The sequence below is a fragment of the Staurois parvus genome, unplaced genomic scaffold (genome assembly GCF_062004578.1).
Source record: "Staurois parvus isolate SC_StPar_1 unplaced genomic scaffold, SC_StPar_1.0 ptg000217l, whole genome shotgun sequence".
Taxonomy (NCBI): domain Eukaryota; kingdom Metazoa; phylum Chordata; class Amphibia; order Anura; family Ranidae; genus Staurois; species Staurois parvus.
The window spans coordinates 8,187,470-8,209,036 of NW_028318013.1; the positions used below are offsets into that span (position 1 = coordinate 8,187,470).

Here is a 21,567-nt window from a genome sequence, read left to right on the forward strand (position 1 = left end):
TAGTCTAAGAATTCGGAAGCTACAAGCATTTCATCACTTCAGTTTTGCAGGATATAAACAGCGCCATTTGTAACTTGGGAAAGCATCTGATCACACAGATTTTGGTTTGATTAGATAATGTAAGGGCAGAGGAGATATCTAGAGTCTGATAGCCCCCGAATTTTTGAAAAAAGAATATATGACAACCCCTATAACTTCAGTGGGCATTATTTGCATTCCCTGTTATAGCATTAAAAGTGATAAAAAAAAAAAATGAAAAAAGGTACAATGTAAAAATAATAAAAAAGAAAAATCAAATTAACTAAAAACCCCTCCCATGCGTGCACACCTGTGTGCACAAGCCTTGACCCTGTGCCGTTATGTAAACAGTGGTTGCACCATGCATGTGAGGTATTGCCGTGAACGTCAGATCAAGGGCAGTAATTCTAACACTAGACCTCCTCTGTAAATCTAAAATGGTGGCTTTTAAAGCGCTGCCTATGGATATTAAAAATGTTTGCAGTTTGTCGCCATTGAACGGGGCACGCGCAGTTTTAAAGCATGTCATGTTTGGTATCTATTTACTTGGCATACCATTATCTTTTATATTTTACCAAACAATTGCCCAATATATTGTGTTTTTGTTCATTAAAAGTAAAAAAAGTGTATTTTTTTTTTAAAAATTGCTTTTGAAAAAAGCGAGTACTATGTGCCATAAAAAATTGTAGTACCCACCATTTTATTCACTAGGGTGTCTGCTTTAAAAAAAAATATAATGTTTGGGGGTTTAAATTAAATTTCTTAGCAAAAAATACAGATTTTTTTCATGTGAACAAAAAGGCTTGGTCTTCAGGTGGTTAGAAGAGTGAATGATGTGTGGCATAAACTTCTAATGCTGGGCATAAAACGCCCCCACCCCCCAAAATGACCCCTTTTTGGAAAGTAGTCACCCCAAACTATTTGCGGAGAGGAATGTTGAATCAATAGTAGAATTTATTTTTTTATCGCAAGTTTTTAGAAAATGACAAATATATATATATATTTTTTTTTTTTTTAAACACAAAATTGTCACTTAAATGATTTACTGCTCACACATGCCATGGTTATATGTGGAATTACTCCCCAAAATACATTTTGCTACTTCTCCCGAGTATGGGGGTACCACATGTGAGAGACTTTTTGGCAGTCTAGCCAAGTACAGGACCCCAAAATCCAATATGCACCTTCAGGCTTTTAAAGGGCTTTATTTCCTCATTACACTTCCAGACTACCTATCACAGTTTCGGAGGCCATGAAATGCCAGGATAGCAGCTAACCCCCCAAAATTACCCCTTTTTGGAAAGTAGACGCCCCAAGGAATTTGATAAAAAGCACAGTAAGTATTTTGCAGATCTCATTTGTTGCCGCATTTGTTGTTTCTATTTTTTTTTATATTTCAAAACCTTGTTGAGAAAAAAATGAAATCTGCAAAATACTCACCATGCCCCTTTTTAAATTCCTTGGGGTGTCTACTTTCCAGAAAGGGGTCATTTGGGGGGGTTTGGGGCTATCCTGGCATGTCAGGGCCTTCGAAACTGTGATAGGTAGTGAGGAAGTGTAATGAGGAAGTTACGCACCTTTAGGCTTTCAAAGTGGTCATTGGATTTCAGGCTCCTGTATGTGGCTAGGCTCCCAAAAAGTCTCACACATGTGGTCTTCCCATACTCAGTAGAAGTAGCAGAATGTATTTTGGGGTGTAATTCCACATTTACCCATGGCTTGTGCGAGAAATAAATCATTTAAATGACAACTTCGTGTAAAAAAAATAATGTTTTTGTCATTTTCCAGAAACTTGTGGAAAAAAAATAAATCTTCCATGGACTCAATATGCCTCTCAGCAGATAGCTTAGGGTGTCTAATTTCCAAAAAGGGGTCATTTGAGGGTGTTTGTACTATTCTGGTATTTTAGCATCTCAAGAAATGTGATGGGCAGTCAGAAGTTTGTAGTTTGTAGACGCTATAACTTTCACAAAAAGCAATCAATATACACTTATTGGGATTTTTTAACCAAAAACATGTAGCAGAATACATTTTGGCCTAAATTTATGACAACATTTTAGTTTTTTTAGATATTTATGACCAAAATGAGAAAATATTGTTTTTTTAAAACATTTTTTTTTTTCAAAACTTTCTGGTTATAGCGCCAAAAATAAAAAGTGCACAGGTGATCAAATACCACCAAAAGAATGCTCTATTTGTGTTAAAAAAAGGACATAAATTTCATTTATGTACCGTATTGCATGACAGCGCAATTGTCCGTTAAACTAGCGCAGCACTGTATAGCAAAAAATGTCGTAAATTGCAGTATCTATACCATAGTTTGTAGACGCTATAACTTTCACACAAAGCAATCAATATACACTTATTGGGATTTTTTTTACCAAAAACATGTAGCAGAATACATTTTGGCCTAAATTTATAACTAACTTTGAGTTTACTATATATTTTTTATAGCTGAAAGTAAAAAATATCGTTTTTCTTCAAAATATTTGGTATTTTTTGGTTTATAGCGTGAAAAAAAAAAAAAAAGCACACAGGTGATCAAATACCACCGAAAGAAAGCTCTATTTGTGTGAAAAAAAGGACGTAAATTTTGTTTAGGTGCAGCATTGCATGACCGCGCAATTATCAGTTGAATTAGTGCAGCGCCGAGTAGCAAAAAAGAGGCCTGGTCATTAAGGAGGGTAAATCCTCAGGAGCTCAAGTGGTTAAACTATATATTTTTTTGAAACTCTACATTTGAATAAATGCTTCACAAATATTGTAAAACATAAAAATTGCAAAAACAACCTATAAAAAGATATAGATACACACATATACATACATACATACACACACACACACACACACACACACACACACACACACACTGAAATGAAGGAATGCAGCACAACAATATATAATAATATAAATATGGTGCTAACAATCTAATGTGTGCATATATAAAAAAAAGTGAAAAAAAACAGAAAACGGCTTGTGAGAATTAAATGTATATACTATACCAGATGTCTTCCAATGCATACATATAAGCACCCATAAAAACTGCACATAACCAGTGCTATAAATTAATAGTGCACACAAATATCAAATAAATAGTCCTTAATGGTGATCTGTCACTTTAAATCCTAAATATCATCACATGGACTTGTGTGGTACACTTCCTATATATCGTGATCCAAATACACCAATAAGTGTCATCTGAATATAAATCAGAAAGAATGGTGAACACTGGTGGACCAGTGTAAACACACTATTGCATAAAACGTGTACGGTGCTCCTGTGTCACCCCTTAGTGCTCTTCCACCTCCAAACACTCTATTACGCTCACCTCCAAGTTTGACCCGTACTGTCAGGTCAAATTGAGCGTTTCCCTTTAACCCGGAAGGGTATAATTGTAGACAGATTTTCACCACCGTTAGCCAGCACTTTTACGCAGCTCCATATCCATGTGAAAAAAAATACTCAATATAGTGTAGTATTTCCACTACAACAATCTAGTACCACTCACATTAAAATGTGTGCTCCTGGGACACTACAAAATAGCGGCATGTGCACTTCCGGTTAGCGGCCTGACATCAGCATACCCTACGCGTTGCGCGCGCGCGCACACACACACACACACACACACACACACACACACACGGGCAAAAAAGTATTTAGTCAGCCACCAATTATGCAAGTTCTCCCACTTAAAAAGATGAGAGAGGCCTGTAATTGGCATCATACGTAGACCTCAACTATGAGACAAAATGAGAAAAAAAAATCCGGACAATCACATTGGCTGATTTGGAAAGAATTTATTTGCTAATTATGGTGGAAAATAAGTATTTGGTCACCTACAAACAAGCAAGATTTCTGGCTCTCACAGACCTGTACCTTCTTCTTTAAGAGGCTCCTCTGTCCTGCACTCATTACCTGTATCAATGGCACCTGTTTGAACTTGTTATCAGTATAAAAGACACCTGTCCACAACCTCAAACAGTCACACTCCAAACTCCACTATGGTGAAGACCAAAGAGCTGTCGAAGGACACCAGAAACAAAAATTGTAGACCTGCAACAGGCTGGGAAGACTGAATCTGCAATAGGCAAGCAGCTTGGTGGTAACAAATCAACTGTGGGAGCAATAATTAGAAAATGGAAGACATACAAGACCACTGATAATCTCCCTCGATCTGGGGCTCCACGCAAGATCTCACCCCGTGGGGTCAAAATGATCACAAGAACGGTGTGCAAAAATCCCAGGACCACACGAGGGGACCTAGTGAATGACCTGCAGAGAGCTGGGACCAACGTAACAAAGGCTACCATCAGTAACACACTACGCCGCAAGGGACTCAGATCCTGCAGTGCCAGACGTGTCCCCCTGCTTAAGCCAGTACATGTCTGGGCCCGTCTGAAATTTGCTAGAGAGCATTTGGATGATCCAGAAGAGGATTGGGAGAATGTCATATGGTCAGATGAAACCAAAATAGAACCGTTTGGTAGAAACACAACTCATTGTGTTTGGAGGAGAGAGAATGCTGAGTTGCATCCAAAGAACACCATACCTACTGTGAAGCATGGGGGTGGCAACAACATGCTTTGGGGCTGTTTCTCCGCAAAGGGACCAGGACGACTGATCCATGTACAGGACAGAATGAATGGGGCCATGTATTGTGAGATTTTGAGTGCAAACCTCCTTCCATCAGCAAGGTCATTGAAGATGAAACATGGCTGGGTCTTCCAACATGACAATGATCCCAAACATACCGCCCGGGCAATGAAGGAGTGGCTTCGTAAGAAGCATTTCAAGGTCCTGGAGTGGCCTAGCCAGTCTCCAGATCTCAACCCCATAGAAAACCTTTGGAGGGAGTTGAAAGTCCGTATTGCCCAGCGACAGCCCCAAAACATCACTGCTCTAGAGGAGATCTGCATGGAGGAATGGGCCAAAATACCAGCAACAGTGTGTGCCAACCTTGTGAAGACTTACAGGAAACGTTTGACCTCTGTCATTGCCAACAAAGGATATATAACAAAGTATTGAGATGAACTTTTGATATTGACCAAATACTTATTTTCCACCATAATTTGCAAATAAATTCTTTCCAAATCAGCCAATGTGATTGTCTGGATTTTTTTTCTCATTTTGTCTCTCATAGTTGAGGTCTACCTATGATGCCAATTACAGGCCTCTCTCATCTTTTTAAGTGGGAGAACTTGCACAATTGGTGGCTGACTAAATACTTTTTTGCCCCAGTGTGTGTGTGTGTGTGTGTGTGTGTGTGTGTGTGTATATACACACATATATACACATACATACACACACATTCGGGGGTTCCAAGTAATTTTCGAAAAAATAAAATAAAATTCAGATTTTTACATACATGAAAGATGTCAGAGTTTGCCTCGACTGGAGGTAGTTAATTAGACCAGCGTTTCTCAACTTTTCTCCAGTCAAGGCACAATCCTGAGGCACCCCATTCTAAAATGTACAAAACACTCATCTAAATTGTTTTACATAGTGCAGGCTCACACACGTAGGAAATGCTGGAGGGGATTTATTCTCACAAAGCAAATACACTTTTGCACACTGGTACTGAGCCACCTGGTGGCTTGATGACAATTTTTGGGCAATTTTAGGCATTTTGGCAAGGCACCGCTGAAGAACCCAGAAGGCACCTCAGAGTGCCTGGGCACCTTGTTTGAATTAGGGCTGGTTCACACTAGTGCGACTTCTAATGCAACACAGAAAGTCCCATGACAAGTCAAAACACATTCACATGCCTTCTTAATTGCTGCGACAAAAATAGTTCCTGTACTACTTTTGTGCAACTCTGCCCCATAAGCTTTTTCACAGATGTCGCATAAGTATAGATAAGAATGCAACACGCACGGCAAAGCATGCATTTTCTGTTCGGGTTACCACGCCCCAAAAATGTTCTTGAGCTACTTTGGGCCATCTGTCACATGCAGGGCAGCCTTTTCAAGTAAAATGGGCTGCCCTATGTATGATGCACGTTTATACTTGACAAACACGCAAAAAAAAAAAAACCCAAGTGGGAGCACGACTTTCCGCTACACTCAGGTGTCAATTGAATGTGCTTGGGAGGACGTTTTTAGGCAGCAAGGATGACCAGGGAGGAGAGGTAAGGGTTGAAGAAAAAAAAAAAAAAAAACACTGATCCATCAAAGTCACATAGGATTACTTATCAGTAAAACTTGCATTAAAGTTGTGTCCAAATCACAAGCACGTTGCACTGCACAGCCGGAAATTGCATGACAATGGAGTCGCAGCACTGTGAACCAAGGCTTAGACAATTAGCAATGATTGCATTATAAGCAAAATGTATTTTTCTTCTAAACACACGTTTCTACTGAAAGACATGTCAACATTTGTGCACAAATTTTCAATCATTCACATGCTTTAATGTGCATTAACAGAGTTGAAATGCACATTTTCATGCGCTTCCATTAGTTTTATGCAGCCTTAGAGTGGCCTCAGACAGGCAAAGGTTTCCCCAAATATGGCAAGCAAGGAAGCTTACGCCCATCCCATCAGAAATGGCAAACAGGGAAACATGAGCCCATCCCCTCCAGGGAAGCCAAGCAGAGAAATAAGGGCCTGTCCTCTCACCAATGTTCTGAATCAATCACACGGCAATAGCAAACAAACTCGTGAAGCTTGTCCCCCAAAAAGGAGCAAGAGCTTCTTCTGGGTGACAAGCTTCACACATTGTAGTTTGCTGCACGACAACTGAGGCAAAACCATGTCGTATTTAGGTGCCATTAAAAATGAATGGCACCCGAACAGGCATGGTGCGTTTAGTCATAGCAGAGAGATGCAGAATCGCAGTAGTCAGACCCAAATCTTCTAAATAAAAGGCTGAAAGTGTATGAATAAAGGCGTTCTATAGTCACAGCACCATTGTAGAACATCAGCACAGTTATAACAATACAAACAATAGTATTATTTGACAATCCAATATAAGCTTACTTGAAAAATCTCCTTTCATGTTGTGATTGCTGACGGTCTGCCGGCCATCTCTTTCCATAACTTCTGGATTCCTTACATGCTTTGAAGCTTCTCCTTTGCTCATTCCTTTGGTTCAGTTTGGTTTTCTAACCCTAGATATTAGGAATAAGCTAAACTTCTGGCTGAGCTCAGTTTGGCCCAAACACATGGGAAAGGGCACAAGACAGGAGGCACCATTCTAATCAGCTGCGGCCATTGAATTCATTGCCCAGGAGCTACTTGTAACAAAGGGATGAGGATGCTGGTGACCTCATTGACCCAATATGGGCACATGGCTATATTTAGACAATGTCATTGTGGCCATATTAGGTAAATGAGGTCAACAGCATCTACATCCCTTTGTTACGGGCACAGTGGGAAATTTAATGGATGAAAGGGATGGAGGTCTGCAGTCATTTGACAGTTTCCCGTGGGTTTAGCCAAAACCTTGGCTTATCCTTACTACATACAGTGGGGAAAATAATTATTTGATCCTCTGCAGATTTTGTAAGTTTGCCCGCTTACAAAGAAATTAAGGGTCTATAATTTTTGTTTATAGGTATATTTTAAATAGAGACAGAATTTCAACCAAAGATCCAGAAAAACACATAATACAAATGTTTTAAATTGAGTTGCAGTTCAGCGAGTAAAATAAGTATTTGATCCCCAAGCAAAACATGACTTCATACTTGGTGGAGAAACCCTTGTTGGCAAGCACAGAGGTAAGACATTTCTTGTAGTTGGTTACCAGGTTTGCACACATTTCAGGAGGATTTTTGGTCCACTCTTCTTTACAGTAAATCCTAAAGGTTTCTTGGCTGTCGCTTGGCAACTCGAAGTTTCAGATCCCTCCATAAATCTTCTATAGGATTAAGGTCTGGAGACTGGCTAGGCCACTCCACGACCTTAATGCGTTTCTTCTTGAGCCACTCCTTGTTTCCTTGGTGTTATGTTTTGGGTCATTGTCATGCTGGAAGACCCATCCATGACCCATCTTCAGTGTTCTGGCTGAGGAAAGAAGGTTATCATCCAAGATTTTACAATATATGGCTCTGTCCATTGGTCCCTCAATGAGGCAAAGTCGTCCTGTACCTTAAGCAGAGAAACAGCCCCAAAGCATAATGTTTCCACCTCCATGCTTGACTGTAGGGATGGTGTTCTAAGAGTCATAGTCAGCTTTTTTCTTCCCCCAAACATGGCCGAATTAATGTCAAAGAGCTCAATTTTGGTCTCATCTGATCACAGCACTTTCTCCCAATCCTTCTCTGAATCATTTAGATGTTCAATGGCATACTTCAGATGGGCCTGTACATGTGCCTTCTTGAGGAGGGGGACCTTGCGGTGCTGCAGGATTTCAAACCATGGCGGCATTACCAAAATGGTTTGTTTGGTGACTGTGGTCCCAACTGCCTTGAGATCATTCACAAGCAGCTCTAGTGTAGTTCTGGGCTGATCCCTCACTTTTCTCAAGATCATCCTTACCCCATGAGGCAAAATCTTGATGGAGCTCCAGACCGTGGGCATGTCAAGTAGCCCAATCCAGCCTTGTCCCTGACATTCTTTCACAGCTCTTTGGTCTTGCCAATGATGGTTAGGTTCGCATGGAAGAAAGACATTCTGTGAACAGGTGTCTTTTATACACATAGCGAGTTGTCATTAGGAGCAACTTCCTAAATTGACAGGACTAATCTGTGTACCACATGAGTACATAGCCAGTTTGTGGGAGCCAGAATTACAGTTGGTTGGTAAGGGATCAAATACCTATTTTACTCACTGAACTGCAACTCAATTTATAACATGTGCATCATGTGTTTTTTCTGGATTTTTGGATGATATCATTTAAAATAAACAATTATAGACCCTTCATTTCTTTGAAAGTGGGCAAACTTACAAAATCTGCAGGGGACCACTGTATCCCATGGTCCCTTGCTGTCTGCAAGCAAGGATGATGTGATGCATTTCCTTTACCTACAGTGCCTCCATACTGCAGAAGTGCCAGCTGATCAATCATGTGTCCTGGTGGGACCGGACAGCCCAAGAAAGCTGCAGAGGGGGGGTGAAGTCCCCTCCCACTGCTTGTAAAAGCAATCCAGCAGCTACCTAGCTACTAGGATTGCTTTTACAAGAGAGCTTACTATAGCCTCTAAAAAACAGTACCGGGATGATGCATGTATCTGAAGGCATCATCCCGATATAACCACTTGAAGGCCAGAGACTCACTGGTACGTCGCTGGTCCACAAGTAGTTAAGAAAGAAAGAGAGGCGCCTTCTAAATGCAGTATAAAAAGATATTTAATAAGCCACAAAATGGTAAAACCCACAATGTGAAAGTGATAAAACAGCCCATCAGTATAGCCGTGATCCTAGTCCTGCGGGTGTCCGTCTGGTGGGTGCTAACTGCTGTGGGTGGTAGAGGGGATCCCAGGCTGCTGTGGATGGTCAGGAGTCCCAGGCACCGTGACCAGAACCAGAAGTACCTGTAACCAGCCTGAATCGCAAGCCGGCCAGACGTGACATCACACAGGAAGAAGTTTAGCCAACAAAAAGGGAAGACACAAAGCTACACGCTCGGAGTGAACTGCTCCTTCTACAGAAGTGTAAGAGTGTACTGTCTGACATGTTCTATTTATAGGGCTGAAGTATCCGGAGGACTAAAGAGCCCAGTGGACCATATACTTACAGAATAAATGGATAAAAATCACATATATACAGAAAACAAAATATATCAATAAATTGGTAAAATAAAATGACCATCCACAGCAGCCTGGGACCACCCACAGCGGTTAGAACCGTTACTGATGGGCTGTTTTATCACTTCGATATTGTGAGTTTTACCATTTGTGGCTTATTAAATATTTTTTATACTGCACTTAGAAGGCGCATCTCTTTCTTTCCTTATGCATATAGAGTTTGCTCACTCTGAATGGATGCCACCTAAAGTTGTTATCAACTACAAACTTTATTGGGACTTATGAACTTGTTACACTAGACCAGGGGTCTGCAACCTTTAAGACACAAAGAGCCACTTGGACCCGTTTCCGAGAGGGAAAAAAAAAGACTGGGAGCCGCAAAACCATTGCAACATTTAAAACAAATCCGACACTGCATATATTGCAAAAAGCGCTCTGGTCATGAAGGGGGTTTAAGGGCCCAGTAAGCAAAGGGTTAATCAGGGCCACAGTGTATCATCATAATCACAATCATAGCCTTAGGTCAGTGGTGGGCAACCTTTTTTTTCAACTGAGCCAAATCTCGCCAAAACCACGATTGAAATTTATTTTAAGAGCCACATTTTTAAAACTGAAAATACATCCCCCATATAGTAATTCATCCCCAATAGTAATTCATCCCCCATATAGTAATTCATCCCCCCTACAGTAATTCATCCCCCATATTAAGTCCCCCCTGTGTCAATTCACTTACCTTTGCTCCGCGCGTTCCTCTCGCCGTGTTCCCGCGCCGTTCCGGTGCAGCATGAAAATCTGTCTCCTATGAGGATCTGTCCCCCTCGACGTATCTGCGCATGTGCCAGTTTCAGGCATTAGCAGCCGATCGGCGATCTCCGGCACATGCACAGATACGTCGAGGGGGACAGATCCTCATAGGAGACAGATTTTCATGCTACACCGGTCTTCAGGGCGGACTGTGAGAGGAGCCTAGCTCCGCGGGCCGGATTAAAAGGTCCGCCAGGCCGTAGTTTGCCCATTGCTGCCCTATTGCCTGTCACCTGGTGGGCAGTGTGCTCCGGAGCCGCAGCCAAGGTGAAAAAGAGCCGCGGGTTGCCGACACCCGCACTAGACATTAGTGCGCCGATACTTCTTTTTAATCTAAGAGGAGGCTCAAACTTACATTATGGGACGTCTCAATCCATAGGCACCCTCCCTCCTGTTTGCAGGTGTTACTTGTGCATGCGCGCTTCCTGCCAGTGCTGTGTGCATTCATAGACAGTGCCTAGAAAGCCATATTGCTATTCTCTCCTCCAAGGAATTTGACTAAAACAAGAAGTGTGCTTTCAGTGCAGAAAATGCAGCATGTCATAAAATGGAACTAAACCCATTAATTTAACTATTTCTCAAAACAGTTACATTCAAGGTATACACTGTGAATATCTGTCACAGTTACTTTTGCTCACCGCCTGTCAGGCCACCAAATGGCTGGTGTCACAGCGTAAGGAAAGTGCTGCCGATAACCAGCAGCTGTCAAAGAGCAGATCAGCACGGATGATCAGTGCCCTGCAATGCCGCCCAGCAGTGCCACCCAGTAGTGCCCATCAGTGCCAACCAGCAGTGCCCATCAGTCAGTGCTGCCCATCATTGCTGCATATCTGCATCATCAAATGTGCAGCCTATCCGTGCAGCCTCATCAAACCCACATCAGTGAAGGAGAAAAATTACCTGTTTGAAAAATTTTATAATAGAAACAAAGAAAAACTTTTTTTTTTCCCAAATGTTTTGCTCTTTTTTTGTTTATAGTGCAAAAAATAAAAAACCAGTGGAGATTAAATACCACCAAAAGAAAGCTCTATGTGTGTGAAAAAAAAAATTATACACATTTCATATAGGTACAATGTTGCATGACCGCATAATTTTCATTCAAAGTGCAGCCTCATCAACGCACATCAGTGAAGGCGAAAAATGATCTGTTTGCAAAATTTTATATTAGTGCCCAGCAGTGCCTCCCATCAGTGCCACCCATCATTGCTGTCAGCCACTGTTACCTGTCAGTGGCGCCCATCAGTGACCATCACTGCTGCATGTCAGTGCAGCATCATCAGTGCCTCCTCATCAATTCCCACCAGTCCTGCCTATCAGTGCCGCCTATCAGTGCAAATTGCTATCAATCAAATTGCGACAGCGCTAAAAGCTGATAATTGGCCTGGGATCGAAGGGGGTATAAGTGCCCAGTAGGCAAGTGGTTAATGAATTTTAATACATAATACAAATTTTTGGTAAAATCTAAAAAATGATGCTACCCCGAGTAAATAGATACCTAATATGTCATGCTTTAAAACTGCACATGCTCGTGGAATGGCGACAAACTACAATACTTAAATATCTCCATAGGCGACGCATTAAACATTTTTTTATAGGCTACTAGTTTAAAGTTACAGAGGAGGTCTGGTGCAAGAACTATTGATCTTGGTAGAATGTTCCAGGCGATCCCTCACATGTGGTGTGAACACAGTTTACTTATGTGTGTGCAACTTACATATGCGTTCGCCTCGGTGTGTGAGCATGGAGGGATGAGGGAACTTTATTTTATTTATTTTTTAATCACTTTTATTCCTATCACAATAAATGTAAACATCTAATGTAATAGAAATAAAGTATGACAGGTACTCCTTATGAAAACATATGGGGGTCTAAAAGACCCCCAGATCTCTCCTCTACCCTGGAAAGCACGAGGTTAAAAAAAAGAAAAAAAAAAATTGATCTCATGCTTTCCAGAAATAAAATGGCAGTATTTACATCTGCCCTAACCAGAAGCGACTTAACCACTTGCCCTCCTGAGGATTTACCCCCCTTCATGACCAGGCCATTTTTAGCGTTACGGCGTTGCGTTACTTTGACAATTGCGCGGTCATGCATCGCTGCACCCAAATGAAATTTATTTTCCCACGAATTGAGCTTTCTTTCAGTGGTATTTGATAGCCTGTTCACTTTTTATTTTTTGCACTACAAGCAAAAAAATACAGAGAAGTTTGAGGAAAAAATAATTAGCGGTGCACCGAAATGAAAATTATGATGCAGAAACCGATACAGAAAATTGAGAATGCATGTGGCCAAAATTTGAACTGAAATGTCTATGTACAGTCAGGTCCATAAATATTGGGACATCGACACAATTCTAACATTTTTGGCTCTATACACCACCACAATGGATTTGAAATGAAATGAACAAGATGTGCTTTAACTGCAGACTGTCAGCTTTAATTTGAGGGTATTTACATCCAAATCAGGTGAACAGTGTAGGAATTACAACAGTTTGCATATGTTCCTCCCACTTGTTAAGGGACCAAAAGTAATGGAACAATTGGCTTCTCAGCTGTTCCATGGCCAGATGTGTGTTATTCCCTCATTATCCCAATTACAATGAGCAGATAAAAGGTCCAGAGTTCATTTCAAGTGTGCTATTTGCATTTGGAATCTGTTGCTGTCAACTCTCAAGATGAGATCCAAAGAGCTGTCATATCAGTGAAGCAAGCCATCATTAGGCTGAAAAAACAAAACAAACCCATCAGAGAGATAGCAAAAACATTAGGCGTGGCCAAAACAACTGTTTGGAACATTCTTAAAAAGAAGGAACGCACCTGTGAGCTCAGCAACACCAAAACACCCGTAAGACCACGGAAACCAACTGTGCACAGCCATCCAGAGCAACGTCCCCGAGCTGACAGGAAGAACAATCTTCCTCATCGTCGGAGATGCTCGGTAATCACCAGGCGCCGGCAGGCAGTTACCAGATGGGACCCGGTGATTGACATCCGCGGCCGCAAATGGCGGCGCGGGTAGGGCGAGCGGCCCCTACCCAGAAATGCAAAATCACGTGTATATATACGTGATTTTGAACACAGTTGCCCCCTGTAGCAGTATATCTGCTATAGGGCAGTCCTTAAGCAGTTAATGCCATCGCTTCCGGTCTTCTAGACCATGGTCACCCCCATGAAACTGCTGGATCACATACCAGACTCCCTGGTCGCACAGGGAGAGTAAAGAAAGGCACCGGCTGTCAGCGTCTCCTCCCGTTGCTTGTAAAAGCAATCCAGCTGCTAATTAGCGGCTAGGATTGCTTTTAGATGAAAGAGGATAGCTGCCTGAGAAAAGAAATACTGGGGTTATGGCATACAGCTGCAGTCATAACCCCAATATAACCACTTGAAGACAATCATGTACATGATTTGGCAGCAAGAGGTTATAATATAAATGAAAGGCAAAACATTTGTGTACAGAAATAGAAAAACACTATAAATACCTTTTTTCCCTTTTTTTTATAAGTGATCACATACCCTCAGTTCTCAGCTGCATAGAGAGGTGGGGATGGATAAACAGCAGTACACTGATCTTCCCAGTGAACAAATCCTTCTATATACGTTGTACCCGATTATCTGCTGTATTCTCTACATACGTTTAAAATGCAGAATTTATCATACTTGTCTGAGCTTTCAGAAAATTAAGTTACACACTGTATAGCTAGGAGAGGACCCCTCTACATATACACACACACACACACACACACACACACACACACACACACACAGTGCACAGGAGCAGAGCTGAGACTGTCAATCACAGACTGTGTGCCGGAGCTCCCTCCTCTGTCACCATTTTCTCTAGATGTTAGTAAATGGTGTCAGAAGTGACTCATGCATATAGCAGAGGAAGGAAGCACCAGACAGAAATGACACTTAGTGCTCTGGACTATGACAAGTACACTCTATAGAGAGATATGCTTTGTTCATATTTCATGTTTACTTTAAGACTACATAACACCTCCCTCTACCCATACCATGGGGGGAGGGGCTTTGTAGCACACAAAGGTGGCAGGGAACATTGGGAAGTGATGGCAGAGGAAGGGAACACAGGGTGATAGAGGATTTCAGAGTGTATAAAACCTCCCATCAACACACAGTGAAGACATACACGGAGGAATGGTGCCAGGGAGATTTCCATGCCAAACGACAGAGTCGTCACACTCAGGTCAGGAGTCATCAGGCCCCCTCCCCAGAACCAGGGCGCCCCCCCGTCCTTCGGGCTCAGCAAACATTCCGACGCAGATGGAAAAAGTGAAAGTGCGTTCCACCCATGACTGGCGAGGAGGGCCAGATGTCACCCCCTTGGAAGGGACGGGGGAAAGGCACACGAACGGGGGCTTACCCAGAAGCGCTCAGTGCCGTCATAACTGCAGAAGGTTTCCATAACGGGGCAGAGCAGGTTCCCAGCCGGCTCCGGGCACCTCACACACATACAAGCCGGATCCTCGCTACATAACACCGCGTCGCCTGCTACTGCTGTTGCCGGCAAAAAGTGAGCTGATTGGATGAGCCGCGGCTGCTTCGGAATTGAGGACAAAGTGATTGGCTACGGCAGCTTCTGCTTGCTGATTGGCTTTGGCTCACGCTGACGGCATGGGGACGAAGGCAAAGAATCTCTTTTTACCAGCAGCGGTGCTCTCTAATCCACAGTGTGACAGACGCGCCCACTACACCTTATGCAGCTCTCACCTAATTACAGCGTGCGGGAAATACTTCCTGCTGTTCACTGCAATGGTCGTGACCATGACTATGACCTAGTCATGACAGTGACCGCTCTGGAGGTAGATAGGCGCAGAACCTGTCCAACTAAAGTTGAAGAAGAGCCTAATGTGTTTATGACCTCAGTGCTTCTGCCATCATATACAGGTGTGCACAGCATACACCGATCAGCTGTAACACTAGGACCTCCGACTAGTTAACCACTTGCCTCTACAGGATTTACTCCCCTTAATGACCAGGCCTCTTTTTGCTACTCAGCGCTGCACTAATTCAACTGATAATTGCGCGGTCATGCAATGCTGCACCCAAACAAAATTTACATCCTTTTTTTCACATAAATAGAACTTTCTTTTGGTGGCATTTTGTCACCTGTGCACTTTTTATTTTTTGCGCTATAAACAAAAAAAGACCGAAAATTTTGAAGAAAAATTATATTTTTTACTTTCGGCTATAAAAATATAAAGAAAACTCAAAGTTATTTATAAATTTAGGCCTAAATTTATTCTGCTACATGTTTTTGGTAAAAAAATCCCAATAAGTGTATATTGATTGCTTTGTGTGAAAGTTATAGCGTCTACAAACTATGGCATAGATACTGCAATTTACGCCATTCTTTACTATACTGTGCTGCACAAGTTTAACAATTGCGCGGTCATGCAATATGGTACATAATAGAAATGTATGGCCTTTTTTTCACAGAAATAGAGCTTTCTTTTGGTGGCATTTGATCACCTGTGTGCTTTTTTATTTTTCATGCTATAAACAAAAAAAAGACCGAAAATTTTGAAAAACAATATTTTTTACTTTCGGCTATAAAAAATATTTAGTAAAGTTAGTCAAAAATTTAGACCAAAATGTATTCTGCTACATGTTTTTGGTAAAAAATCCCAATAAGTGTATATTGATTGCTTTGTGTGAAAGTTATAGCGTCTACAAACTATGGTATAGATACTGCAATTTACACCATTTTGCCCTATACAGCGCTGCACTAGTTTAACTGACAATTGTGCGGTGATGCAATATGGTACATAAATGTATGTCCTTTTTTTCATACAAATAGAGCTTTCTTTCAGTGGTATTTGATCACCTGTACACTTTTTATTTTTCACGCTGTAAACAAAAAAAGTTCAAAAATTTTGAAAAACAATATTTTCTCATTTCTGTCATACAAAATATCCAAAAAACTCAAATTTCATCTTAAATTTAGGTCAAAATGTATTGTGCTACATGTTTTTGGTAAAAAAAAAATCCCAATAAGTGTATATTTATTGCTTTGTGTGAAAGTTATAGCATCTACAAACTATGGTATAGATAATGGAATTTACACAGCTTTTACTTTCTGATTGCTCATCATTTCTTGAGGTGCTAAAATACCAGGATAGTACAAACACCCCCAAATTACCCCTTTTTGGAAAGTAGACACCCTAAGCTATCTGCTGAGAGGCATATTGAGTCCATGGAAGATTTATTTGTTTTCCACAAGTTTCTGGAAAATGACAAAATCATTTTTTTTTTAACACAAAGTTGTCATTTAAATTATATATTTCTCGCACAAGCCATGGGTAGATGTGGAATTACACCCCAAAATAGATTCTGCTACTTCTACCGAATATGGGGCTACCACATGTGAGACTTTTTGGGAGCCTAGCCACATACAGGAGCCTGAAATCCAATGACGAATTTGAAAGCCTGAAGGTGCATAACTTCCTCCTTTCACTTCCTCTCTACTTATTACAGTTTCGGAGGCCCTGAAATGCCAGGATAGCACCAAACCCCCCCCAAATGACCCCTTTTTGGAAAGCAGACACCCCAAGGAATTTAAAAAGCAATGGTGAGTATTTTGCAGATCTCATTTTTCTGACAAGGTTTTGAAATATAAAAAAAGAAAAGGAAAAAATATGTTTTTGTTTTCTTTCTTCATTTTCCAAAAACTTGTGGCAACAAACAAGATCTGCAAAATACTCACCATGCTTTTTATCAAATTCCTTGGGGTGTCTACTTTCCAAATATGTGGGGGGGGGGGGGAGGGGTTGGTGCTATTTTGGCATTTCAGGGCCTCCAAAACTGTGATAGGTAGTCAGGAAGTGTAATGAGGAAATAAAGCCCTTTAACCTTCAGTTCACATATATGTGGCAGTGCGGGCCGCATTTTACAAGGGCACGAGAGCCCATTCATTTGAATGGACTCCTGTGCCACGCAGTGAAGAAGTCCCTGCACTTCTTTGGAAGACGCAGCCCCCATGGGAACCTCGGTTCCCAGTACGGTTGCGTTTTCCAGTGTGGGCGGCATGCCATTAGGACTAATGGCACCCGCTCGCAATGTCCGCAATTCTCTGTGCTGGTGGTGTTGCTTCATGGATTTTCATGTGGATCTGCAGCAGCACCACCCGCACAGATGTGAACCTAGGGTAAAAGCCTGAAGGTGCTTATTGGATTTTGGGGTCTTGTACTTGGTTAGACTGCCAAAAAGTCTCTCACATGTGGTGTCCCCATACTCGGGAGAAGTAGCAGAATTAATCTTGGGGAGTAGTTCCACATATACCCATGGCACGTGTGAGCAAAAAAATCATTTAAGTGACAATTTTGTGAAAGAAAAAAAAAATAATTTTTTTGTCATTTTCCAAAAACTTGTAGTACAAAAATAAATTCTTCTATTGATTCAACATGCCTCTCAGCAAATAATTTGGGGTGTCTACTTTCCAAAAAGCGGTCATTTTGGGAGGTGGGGGCATTTTATGCCCAGCATTAGAAGTTTAAGCTGCACATCATTCACTCTTCTAACCACCTGAATACCAAGACTTTTCTGACACTTTTTGTTCACATGAAAAAAATCAGTATTTTTTGCTAGGAAATTACTTTGAACCCCCAAAAATTATATATATTTCTAAAATAGACACGCTAGTGAATAAAATGGTGGGTGCTGTAATTTTGTATGTTACATAATACTTGCGCAGCGATTTTTGAAACGCAATTTTTTTAAAAAGATTTACTTTTTTTTACTTTTAATGCACAAAAACATAATATATTGGCCAATTATTTGGTGCATATAAAAGAAGACGGTATGCCGAGTAAATAGATACCAAACATGACATGCTTTAAAACTGTGCATGCCCCGCGCAATGGCAACAAACTGCATACATGGGCATTGTCATATATTCTTTTTTGAGAAATCTGGGGTCTATCAGACTCTGGATCTCTCCTCTGCCCTTACATTATCTAATCACACCAAGATCAGTGTGATCAGATGCTTTCCCAATTTACAAATGGCACCGTTTATATCCTGCGAAACTGAAATGAGGAAATGTTTGTAGCTTCCGATTTCTTAGACTGTAGAGATGATTGACACCATTCCGGTCTCAGCCGTATGGTCAGCTGGCAGAAACATCGGCTGCATTCTCATGTTCCCCCGATGGCACGGGACTGCCCGAGAAGGCTGTGGAAGGCAACAGGGGAAGGGGTCATCTTCTCCCGCTGCTTGTAAAAGCAATCGTGCAGCTAATTAGCCACTAGGATTGCTTTTACATGAAATCCGATCGCCGGCTGAAAAAAAACAATAGCAGGATGATGCCTGCAGCTGCTTTCGGGCAGAATTGGGCTAAGTCCAGCACAGACAGAGATCTGGACAGCACGGGGATAATCCACTCACTGGATGCAGGGAGCAGGACACAGAGGGTTAAATCCACACAGGCAGAGATCCAGGCAGCACAGGGTTAATCCACTCACTGGATGCTAGGGTAGGAGAAATAGCAATCCACTGATCTTCCCAGTGAATGGCTGTCCAAGGGGGTAGGGGGGGGGTTAACAGAAGTCTGATAATTTGAGGAGAGCCGGATGAGTTCTCAGCACAGCCAGCAAACTGACCACACTGTACTCTCCTGCTTGGTGTGGTCAATTTTTAATAGGAAAGCAGATGGACTGGCAGGAACACCAGGGATTTCACACAAAGGAGATAATACAAAAAGAACTGGATAATTTTTCAGGATATGTAAACCCTCACCTTCTAAAACAAACCATTCCGTTTAAAATAGAAATGAAATGTAAAACATTTGTGTATACATATAAGAAACATTATAACTACATTTTCCCTGTTTTTTTAAGTGATCACATACCCTCTAAGCTCTTTATGCAGCTGAGAACAGAGCGCTGGGGGAGGAGAAACAGCAGAACACTTATCTACCTAGTGAATGGCTGTGAAAGGGGGGGGAGGGTAGCAGAAGTCTGATCATTGAATGAGAGCACACTGAGATCTGAAGAAGTCACATGACGGTGACACAACATGTAGGGCACGCAGAGGCAGACACAAACCGGAAGTGAGTGTTTTCCAATCTCTCTGTAACACAAGCTATTCTTTTATACAAAATTGTAAGTGCAATATATATTTAAATAAATAAGTGAATATTTTAATATACTACACCATAAGAGGCGTGTTTTCTCTCTATACATGGGCAAAACCAACGATCTAAGCCTTAAAAGGTACCCTAACACCTAGTCACTGGTCTCAAGAAAGAGAGAAAAGGAGAGTTAGTAGTGGTCGGAGGAGGAAAAGATAGATAAAGTTGCTGGAAGTTGGATGGAAGGATATAGATACACATTAAAGGTAAGGAATACTCCTGCACTACCTTCAGTGTCACTATGCTACTAGCATCAAAAATTGTGTTCCCACAACATAATCATAAATAAACCGATCAGCTTAATGCTGCGCTGCTAATGTGAAACGTAAATAACAAATAATCAAAAAATTGGAAACATTAAATAAGCAATAAATGAAATCATCAAGTGTGCATAATACAATGCATAAATCATAGTGTGTATATATGTTAAAAAAAATGCAATGTCCATACAAGCAAGTCGATGCAATTTGAATGAAAGCAGTGAACGTGGATGAAGTTTTACATCAACTTCCTTGATAATTCATAGAATTTCTCACGTGCTCACAAAACCATCACCGTCTCTTAAAGTGCTGCATACATTCAGGTTGTGCCACCTCAGTTCTCACAGAACTCTCACCTTAAATAAATTAGAATGCGCTTATACTGGTTGATATACTGGGATTCCTCAGCTCTCCTGCTCCTCCACCACTTTATGACTACTGGGGGCCCTCCTTCCTTTCTCACAGTCTCTGGACCCAATTACATTACCGGCCCCTTTAACCACTACCCTACAAGGCACTTGTACCCCCTTCCTGCCCAGGCCAATTTCCAGCTTTCAGCACTGTTGCACTTTGAATGACAATTGCGCGGTCATGCAACACTGTACCCATATGACATTTTTATCATTTTTTTGTGACAGATAGAACTTTATTTTGGTGGTATTTAATCACCTCTGGGTTTTTTATTTTTTCTTAAACAAACCAAAAACCACTGAAAATTTTGAAAAAAAAACAACTTTTTTTCTTAGTGTTTGTTAGAAAATTTTGTAAATAAGTGATTTTTCTCCTTCACTGATGTGTGCTAATGAGGCTGCAGTGATGGGCACTGATATGCTGCACTGATGGACACTGATAGGTGGCACTGATGAGGTGGCACTGATGGGCATCGACAGGCATCACTGATGGGCACTGAAAGGCAGCACTCATATATGGCACTGATAGGTGGCACTGATAGGCAGCACTGACTGGCACGGTTAGGCGGCACTGATAGGCAGCACTGAAGGGCACTGATGCACACTGATAGGTGGCACTGACTGGCACTGATAGGTGGCACTGACTGGCACTGATGGGTGACACTGAAAGGCAGCTCAGATGGGCAATGATATGTGGCATTGATGTGCACTGGTAGGCACTGAAATGTGGCATTGATTTGGCACTGATGGGCACTGGCAGGTGGCATGGATGAGCACTGACAGCTGGCACTGATGGACACTGACAGGTGGCACTGCTGGGGCTACACTGATCATCAGGGCACACTGATCATCAGTGCCCTGATGATCAGTGTACATGTCCCCTCTGAGGGATGCCGATTACTGGCTCTCCTCTTCTCTCAAGCTATCCGCTTGACAGCTCGTGAGGAGAGAAATAACCGGCATTTCCCTATTTACATGCGATCAACTGTGATTGGACACAGCTGATCACATGACCGAGCCGACATCTTTGGCTCTTTCCGTTGATCGATGATCCGCTGTGTCCGAGGGACACAGCGCATCACTGATCGCTGCACTGCGCGCTCCCGGGCCGCGCATGCGCGGTTAGAATGGGAGGACGTCATATGACGTCCTCCCAGAAAAAGAGAACCACCTTGCGCCTGTCATTGTACTATACGGCGGGCGGGAGGCGGTTAAGGTTCGCTTTGGATAAAATTTTCTTCACTT

The 21,567-nt window shown here is 41.8% G+C and overlaps 1 protein-coding gene across 2 annotated transcripts in view; it reads right to left on the reverse strand.

Moving 5' to 3' along the window:
* Window positions 1-15,042, reverse strand: part of LOC149460927 (multidrug resistance-associated protein 1-like) — a 382,011-nt gene extending 366,969 nt beyond the window's left edge. For both annotated transcript variants that reach the window (XM_089679079.1, XM_089679078.1), the window contains exon 1: window positions 14,886-15,042. In XM_089679079.1, the coding sequence (XP_089535205.1) occupies window positions 14,886-14,975 (90 nt within the window). In that variant the 5' untranslated portion in view covers window positions 14,976-15,042. The remainder of the gene's footprint in view (window positions 1-14,885) is intronic.
* Window positions 15,043-21,567: the final 6,525 nt, after the last annotated feature.